General features: G+C 46.4%; 1 protein-coding gene across 9 annotated transcripts in view; it reads right to left on the bottom strand.

The window, feature by feature from the left end:
* Positions 1 to 617: 617 nt before the first annotated feature.
* Positions 618 to 8,672, bottom strand: part of kiaa1217 (KIAA1217 ortholog) — an 80,796-nt gene continuing 72,741 nt past the window's right edge. For 5 of the 9 annotated variants that reach the window (XM_086065712.1, XM_086065707.1, XM_086065709.1 and 2 more), the window contains 7 exons: positions 8,374 to 8,645; positions 7,831 to 7,983; positions 7,524 to 7,625; positions 6,693 to 6,773; positions 4,943 to 6,586; positions 4,317 to 4,448; positions 618 to 2,673 (listed from right to left, as the gene is read on the bottom strand). In XM_086065712.1, coding sequence (XP_085921838.1) covers positions 2,185 to 2,673; positions 4,317 to 4,448; positions 4,943 to 6,586; positions 6,693 to 6,773; positions 7,524 to 7,625; positions 7,831 to 7,983; positions 8,374 to 8,645 — 2,873 coding nt within the window. In that variant the 3' untranslated portion in view covers positions 618 to 2,184. The remainder of the gene's footprint in view (positions 2,674 to 4,316; positions 4,449 to 4,942; positions 6,587 to 6,692; positions 6,774 to 7,523; positions 7,626 to 7,830; positions 7,984 to 8,373; positions 8,646 to 8,672) is intronic. The other 4 variants (XM_086065714.1, XM_086065708.1, XM_086065710.1 and 1 more) reach the window with 4 other exon arrangements.

Raw genomic sequence — 8,672 nt, 5'->3', positions numbered from 1 at the left:
AACATTTAAAAGTGTCTTTCCTTAACGCCAAATAAAGTTCGGATGTTTTAGTACACTTTCCCCCAGTTCCAACTTGGGGTGGGGACAAATGACAAGACGGTATGCACTCATGTGCAACCACGTCAGTGGTTTATTTTTTACAGTACTTTCCCACAAAAAGATTTTAAAATATATATATATATATATATATTTTGAGTTGTACAGGTAGGTGCATGTGGACCACATTGACATACAACTGACACCTATCCAATTAGATTGCTATTATTTAAATTATATATATAACATCGTTTCTTCAATTTAGTCAAAGAACTGATTATGTGCTTCTAATATTTTGGACTTTTTTTTTTTTTTACTCACGAGACAAAACAAATATTAGAAACCTTTGAAGCAGAGGACAAAACCATTCAAATAAATCCCTTGCTCAGAGATTTTAGTTGAAATTATGCTGTTCTGTTTTCATGGTAGCATTAAGATGCAAACAATAGCAGGAAAAAAATGACTTTTTGAAAGTTATTTTCTTACCTGTTTCTGGTAGCACAGATTATGTCGACATTTATTTATTTTTTTTTACTGCTCAACAATCTTTCTTTACTAATAACACACAAGCAAGCACACACTTGTTTTAAACCTTTTTATTCAGAAAATCCAAACATGGAAACTCACATTCAAGCAAGAGTGGGGAACCTTTTTTCTATTTGAAACCCTTTAAGCAACCCTTACTTGGTTATACAGACGACAAGCGTTGTGTGTAAATGTTTTTGAAGGCTTTTCATAACAAGGTTTCCCACCCGTGCTTTACAAGCAGGCTTCAATGTCTGCTGCTACTCAACATGGCGATATGACTTAAAGCTTTACAAAAACAAAAAAAGAAGAGAAATGAAAATATTTACATGGTCCAACTGTGCAAACATTCTTCTATTTTTTTTACACCACTCTCCTAAAGATAGGCATGCATATAACAACAAACTTTGGTGTGTTAACAAAACGACTTATTGTCTTAGTTTGAGAGGCATTTACTGTTTTGTACACCTGTTTTGATTGGAGAACGGTTTACATGACAGTACACGGGTGAGCGTTCCCCTAATTCCCCCCCGAACTTGGACAACTTTGGCAAATAGGCACACTTATTTTATTAGTCAGCGTGGTGCTTCTTTTTCTACCCCGCAAAAAAAAAAAATGTTGGCAGTTGAGACGCATTCACTTTTATGAGAAAATACTCCGTTTGTATACAAGGCATTTACAAGGGTGAATAAACATTGACAAATTAAATATACTACGCTTATCCAAAGCTCTGGTACGAAAAATAAAACAATCTGTACACCGTCTGTGTAATAAAGTACATCTGATACTAAGGTCGTAGCCCCTTTCACACTGCCCGTATAATTTTTTTTTTTTACACTGTTCTATACAAAGTAGGATAAACTGAGGCGGAATTGGACAAAGTCAAACTGGCACGACTGTATAGTATCAGAGCTGTAACAGAGATAAATAATAATAATAATAAAAAAAAAAGTCAGTAGTGGGCCAGGAAGACTATAAATTTCAATATTTGTTCTATGGACTATTGTTTTAATTGATTCTCCAAAATGTATTTTCCTAATTTTGTAGCATTTCTATCGGCTGCACTCGATGTTGAATTTGATTCGTCCAATCGGATTTCTGCCTCCGCATGCTGCCATGTCAGTCGAATCTGCCCTGGGCCTTCAGAAAAAGCAGCGCCTGCCAATGCCACTTCGACGAACAACCGCATTTCAACTTTGCCGCGCGATAAGGTCAACATTATCTCACAATTCAACTGGCTAAACAGTCCAACGTAGTCTTTTTGCACACATTTATCAAGCAGCATCTCGGGGGGAATAAGATGCTTTCGATTTCAAATGCGCGTGTAATTAAGAGGTGCGTTTTAAGGCTCAGAAATCAAATACCAGTCCGCCATTTCTTCTGTTACAGCTCTGATGCGGCCATTTTGTGTGGTCTCTATGTGAAAGAGCCTTTTTGATAGACTTTTCAATAGCACGAGAGCCCACAGTGGGGGAAAAAAAAGGATGAGTCTAATGAATGAAAATGCAGTAAAAATAGTGTCCCCCCCTCCCAAAAAAAAAAGACGTAGGCAAGTACAATATACTTGTTGCTTCACAAGAGAAATTAAGAGGTGGGGGGGATGACGCAGTGGCTAAAGTGGGGCTAGTCCTTAGCCGCCGAGGCTGTCGGGATGCAGGATTTGCCGCCGCTGCTGCCGTTGTGGGCCCTGTAGCTGGTGAAGCTGGGGGTGTGTATGGTGCGGATGCTCTTCCCGCCCGGGCCCAAAGGCGACAGAGGGGAGGGGGAGGTAGAGGAGGAGGATGAAGAGGAGGAGAAGGAGGAGGAAGAGTGCACTCGACCGTTGGGGGTCTGCGAGGAGAAGGAGAGAGCTTTAGCCGCGTGCTGCGTGGGGGGCTTGAGGGAGCCGTTGGACAGGGAGGGAATGTGCGAGGAGGGCAGGGAGGCCGAGCGAGCGTTTTGGGGAGGTGGGAGGGAGGACTTGGAGGAGGAGGAAGGGGGAGGGTTAGCGGGATTAGCGGCGTCTGAGCTGACTTTAGTAGCGCTCGGATAAAAAGCGGGGATTTTAGAGACGGGTAGAGTGGGGGAAGTGGTTTTATGATCCCCTCCCACTCTTTTAGTACTTCCGTTAGCCTGTGAACACAGATGCCAAAACATGTACTGATTGTCAAAGGAAAAAAATAAAAAGTCAAACAATACACATACAAAAGTTTATAGGCTACAAACAGGAACATCACAGTGGAGACTAATGATATAGAGACAACAAATAATGAGCACAACATGTCTACAGGGATGACATGAAGGGAGACACAGCAGGGGTGGGAATAAATACAAATCAGCACAATACAATGAATGTCATCATATTCTTTTCATGTGCTTGAAACCAGGGCAACTGGACTATTTTAGATTTTTTATTTGCATTGGACTTTCCCAAAAAACGAAAACTTTCAACTGTTAAATTGAGTCATACAGGAGGACGAGCGATTGACGCTACAGACTTAGCACGTTGTGGCTAACATTGGCGTGTTTACAACTAATGCTAGCTTCGCATTGCTCGCGCTGCGATTTTCTTGAAGCTGGACAGCATATTCACTGTGACTGTCAAACTACACTTTTGAATTCAATGCCAATCGAATGCGATTACGAATGGCCGTGTTTGTGAAGTTGGGGGAGGAGCCAAGTTTAGCGTGAAGTAGTGGAACGGAATTATCTCTAAGGTATTCTTATTTTTAATGATAATGAGTCTGAAATGATATTAGTGCATCTAAGTTTTGGGGTTTTTAAACATTTTGGAGGGGCGTCAATTCATTTTTTTATAACTGTGAGGGGATTTCCACAAAATATAAAATTTTTTTTAGGTAGTCCAGTTGCCTTTGTTTCAACTCCTTGACTTGACAGTCAATTCCCGTTACGTGTCACCGTATCTACTTGGACCTTTGTCCCACCCGTACTGAACAGAGATGTTACCAAGAATCGGGATGCAATTTAGGTTAGACCGGACTGGACGTCTTTTTCCAGCTTCCTTTTGTTAGTTGGAGTGTTAGGTCCTCTGACGAGGCAGCGGGAGTTCGTTCAGAAGATGCACGGAAGGTTCTGGACAAGATTACGGAGTTAAGGGTTCGTGTTGTGAGGGAGAGGTGAGAGCGAGCAAGGGCAGGCAGGCTTGGAGAAATGCGGGGCCAGTACTCATCTGCCAGGGTTTGATTGTGAGAAGGTCAGGACGGGGTGAGTTGAGTTGGAGGATTTTACAGGAGAGGAAACAGAGAAGTGGTCAAAGAAGTTGTTTCGGGTTTGCTCAGAGGTGTACGGTGAGAAGGGTGCGGGGGAGGTGGGAAACATAAGCGTCCTGGTGGGATAAAAGTGGGAGTCGACGGGCAAAGGGGGGGGGGGGGTTGGGCAACACTGTTAAGGAACTCAGCTGTGGTGGGGAACTGGAGATGCGATGACCATTTTTTGCAGATGTGTTCCTGCTTTTCTTTTGTCTGCCATTCATTCCAGTTTCGATGTTTAGTCACCAACACAGCGAAAAACCATGAGCAGTGTGGACATGCAGGAAGCATACAGTCAAGTGATGTTATGGGGTAACAGTCAAGAGTCAATCATGCCTTCCTGTCAAAACGAAAACATCAACAGATCCACAACGGAAACAACTATGGTACCCCCCCTCCCCCCCTCCCCCCCCCCCCCAACCCCCCCGCGCCTTAGTGTGCATGCCGCTCCCGAATAACCATCGTCCTCGAGTGGGTACGGGTGTTAAGGCCCTACAGTAAAACTACCTGTCGGAACTGCCTTTGGGCGTCCTGCAGTTTTTGCTGTTTTGCTGCTTTGTCAGTAGTAGCCGGAGACTGCCTGGACTTGGCGGACAAAGGGACGGGCATCCGACTAGTGGGGGAAGCGACACTGGTGTTCTGCAGGGGGACCCAAACGGAACAAAAAACAACAAATAAAACAAAAGAAGGGGAAAGAACAACAACAAATAGGAAGAGTGAGAAATCAAGGCACTAACGGTGGGGAAAAAAAACCTTGATGGATAAAACACTAGTGAAAGACCATGCACCCATCTTGAACCTCAACCTTATTAAACAGTCGGACATGCAACCAGAACAACATTGAGATTCATCATCATGGAAGTGTCTGATTATTGATTGCCGAAAACGTTTCAGCAATGGAGTGAAGGAGGAGTTAGGTAGGAGGCGGGAACCCAACAAAATGCCACCTCAAAATCACGTCAGCGGGTTTTTAGTGTTGTGTTTTTTTTGACAGAGAAAGCCAAGGTGGACTTTTCCAACATTTCCAAGGGCCTGAGAAGTGGATTAATGCTTTTTTGCCATTTGAATGGGTAAGGATCGGAAAGAGAAAGACCCAAAGCCTTGCGGAGTGACAAGAGCTAGAGAGAGGAGACCTGTTGGATGTTGGTGGGGGCACTGATGGTGCTGGAGCTGGTGGTGTTGGTGGTGGGGACGACTACGGGGCGCGGAAGGACCGAAGGTTTCGTCTTCTGGAAGGAACCTTTGCTGGCTAGCTTAACTGCAGACCCCTTGGAGGTCGGAAGCGATGCGGACCTCTTCAGCCCAACCGGTTCGGGGACTTTCCCGTTCTCTTTCTTATTCACCTCGGCGTAAATCGGCTCCTCGGGCGAGACGGGTCCGATCTCGTTAATGGTGGTCTCCAGCTGCTTGATGGTCTGTTCTAAGCTGTCCAGTGTCTTGTACGTGTTGTTACGGATCTCGTTAGTCCTGCAGACCGGGTCCGAGTTCTGCCTCTTGAGCGGAGCGGGGCTCGGTGCCTTGAGGGCGTCCGCTGAGGATTTTGTGCGCGAGATCTCAAACCTCTTGGCTTCTTTGTGCTGCTTGAAGGTTCCGTCCGATTCCTCCTCATCCTCGTACACGACCACCTGCAGCGTCTTCTTTCCCGATTTGGTGCCCGTGCGAATGGCTTGGGTCAGTGCCGCCAGCTGTTTCTTGGGGAATTTGAACTTGAACTTCTTCTTGCCCTCCTGCTTGCCATCTCCGTTCGATACTCCGGCGTCCGTTGGTTCGGAAATTAAGGATGACGAGGAGGACGACAAGCTGGCGTGGCCGCCGGCGGCGTGGGAAGAAGCCACCTTTTGGCCATCAAGCCCCTCGGCCGCTCCGGCGCTGGCCTGCAGCCCGCCGCCCCTGTCAGTGTCGGACTCCTCGCTCTCCTCGTCGATGCGCTCGGCCGCCAGCATGCGGTCGAGCTCCTCCTCGCACTCGAAGACGGTGGATAGGCGTTTGTAGGCGGCCCGGATGTCCATGGGCTCGTCGAAAATAATGATAACGGGCTTCCTGTCGAAGCCGTTATCCAGAGGCATGTCAGGACCGGCCATATTTTTGCCTCCGCCGACAGTCACAGTCTGGACGTTTCCCTTCTTGGCATTGACCAGTTCCTTGTACTCGCCATGAGAAAGGGCCTGAACCTTCGTGTTAGTGATCATAAAGGCAATGTTGTCCGGGGGAGGAGGTGCCTCTTCTCCTGGTAAGTCAGGACTAAGACTGGCCTCTTCATTATCCTCCTCAAAGTTAGATTTAAGTGCATCCTGGTCCTCGCTTGACGACCTTCTTATTGGCGGTGGCGGCGGAGCAGAACGTTTCGGTCGCACGTTTGTCACAGCCTCGGGTTTGACATTCTTAACGGACGAAACAGACTCCAGTACGAGCTGACTCTTCTTCTCAGTGCCGATTCTGTTCAGGTTCTTCCCCTTTTCCATTTCGGCACTGTTCTTCAAGGACCCCGAGTGTTTCAGGGGCTTCCTGGGCAGTTTGAATGCCGCCATTCCAACAGGTTTGGGCGAAATGGGCGGAGGTGACCTGAGCCGTGGCGATTTGAGCGGTGGGGATTCCGGCGGTGGGGATTTTGGCGGGCGCTGCTCCTGCTCCTGTGGCTGGCCTGGAGAATTGTCATTAACAGTGACATTTGACACCTGTGTTGGAGGCTGGGCGGGCTCCCGGTGTTCGTGGGATTCCTCCGTTCCGAAATGGGGCGGATGCTCTTTTGGAATCTTTCCAGTCACGTAGTATATGACCTGCAAAGTTTGCATTTGCTGTTAAAAAAAACCCCAGGATTTGAAATGAACTAACATTTAGAAGGATAGTTCAAGATGGTACAGCCAAGAGGGAGACAGTACGTACCCCTTGGCTTTGCCGGACTGCAGTGTTGCCATTTTCGTCTGTGTCTGGATCTTTTTCATCCCATTTTGGCTCTGAGCTCTGCTATGACAGTTTAGGAAATTATAACACTGTGTAACCGGTTTGTCAAATCTGTGAAGAAACTGCAATAACAATTTCCCTCCACTTCTACTGCGCATTCGAGTGAGTTTCTATCTTTCTTCTCAGATTTGTCCTATTGTGCTTACCCTACATTAAGGTCGAACCGCTTTTCCACAATATTTCCTGTCCTTTTATGTATCACGAGACCTATCCTTTTTTTTAGCAGTTTCATTTGAAATACACTAAAAAGTACAATATTTGTATGATGCGGCTTAGTGCTGGAAACAAACAAAATTGATGTGAGGAAGTTGAAGTCGTGAAGCTGGGGAAAGTGAAGCAGAGACGGAAAAAGCGAAGTGACGTGAGACAAGCATGCACACCGGGCCGCGCGGACCTACAGTGAACCAAGTCTGCACTAATAGGTTTTTGTCTCTAATACATTTTTTTTTTTTGCCTCAATTGGGGATGGTGATCAAATAAAGACACACAAATGCTCATCATGGAACAAAGTGCAACATTTTTTATTTGATTTGGTAAAAGCAAGGTTGGAAGACCGTCCATGTTGGCTTCCAGAGGCTTCCGTTCATGCAGACTTAATCCTGAGAATGTTTCAAGTGTCAGAATCCAAAGAGGGAAGGATGACGAGGAGGAGGCAGTGACAGGTCGCTTGGAGGTTAAAAGTGTCGGTCAAGCGCTCAAGCAAATGTTACGAGGCGCAGGCAGCGAGCTGGCGACGGCGCGCAGGGCGTTTACCTTCATGTCCGCTCTTAGCTCTCTTATTTGAGCTTCCATGTGAGTAGCGGGCTCCGCCGGGATTGGCGGCCCTACTTCCTGAATTGTGCACTTCTGGAAAACCTGGTGCGGAAAGGTTGTAGGGACAAGGAATTTGAGGAAAAATTGGATTTGTGATCAGCTGCCAGCGCCATTTCGGAGGTGGGGAAGGAAGGCGACCCAAAACCCAAAGTGTGGAAAACAGACACCCAAGTCAAATCACCCAAAAAAAGGAGAGGAGTGTGGGGGTTTGTGTGTCTGTGTATGTGTGTGTGTGTGTGTGACCCACCTGGAGTTCTGCCATGATCCTAGTGTCGCTATCATCCTCCTCCTCCTCCCTGGCAACAATAGGCGGAGGGGTGATGGGCTTCTTGGGTTCCGGAGGGGTGCTTTTGTTGGGCTTGATTTGGGCAGCAGGAAGCAGCCCCTCCTCTTCACCTTCCTAAAAAAATAAATAATAATAATAATAAAAATGAGTGGTGGGAAGTAATGAAGTGTAAATATTTTTGTAATTCTAGGTAATTGGATTTTACTGGCACACTATCTCTCTAACATCTGGATTTTAGCCTGTTTAACTGCCGCTTCTCGCTTAAACTGACTTAATAACAGACTTGATGTACACAGAAGTGTTTTTTTTTGTCTTATTACGTAATGAAAATGGGTATTGTAATATGTAAGCACTTGTAAGTACATTTCAGCATCTTTACTTTTTTGTATCCGTATTTCTACTCAAGTAGAGAGTGCGAGTACTTTTGCCACTTCTGAAAATTGGACATTCGGAAAAGAGTCCTTTTCGATGGTAACAAGGCATTTTTTTTTTTACAAGACTCACCTGAGAGTCCTTCCTATTGGTGTAGACCACCTCTCCAGAACGAGTGGTGGTCATGCCGGAGCTAGCGAAGGTCTTCCTCGGAGGCGGCGGCGGTGGGCACTTGGTGGCCTTTCCGGATCCGAGCTTGTTGAAAGAATCCAGGGATGCGGGTTTCGTGGCCGTCTTGGAGGGTCTTTCCGGTGCCGGTTTGGCAGGTTTTTCCACCACCGGCTTCGGGAGCTTCTCCGGAACCCTCTTGGCCGGTTTGTCTGACAGAGGCTCAGGTTGAGGCTCTAAGATGAGGAAAAAGTTAATTGAGC

The sequence above is a fragment of the Leptonotus elevatus genome, chromosome 21 (genome assembly GCF_054856555.1).
Source record: "Leptonotus elevatus isolate MCC_2025b chromosome 21, RoL_Lele_1.0, whole genome shotgun sequence".
NCBI lineage: Eukaryota > Metazoa > Chordata > Actinopteri > Syngnathiformes > Syngnathidae > Leptonotus > Leptonotus elevatus.
The sequence above is the reverse complement of the archived record's forward strand: the minus strand, read 5'-3'. Positions and strand labels throughout refer to the sequence as shown.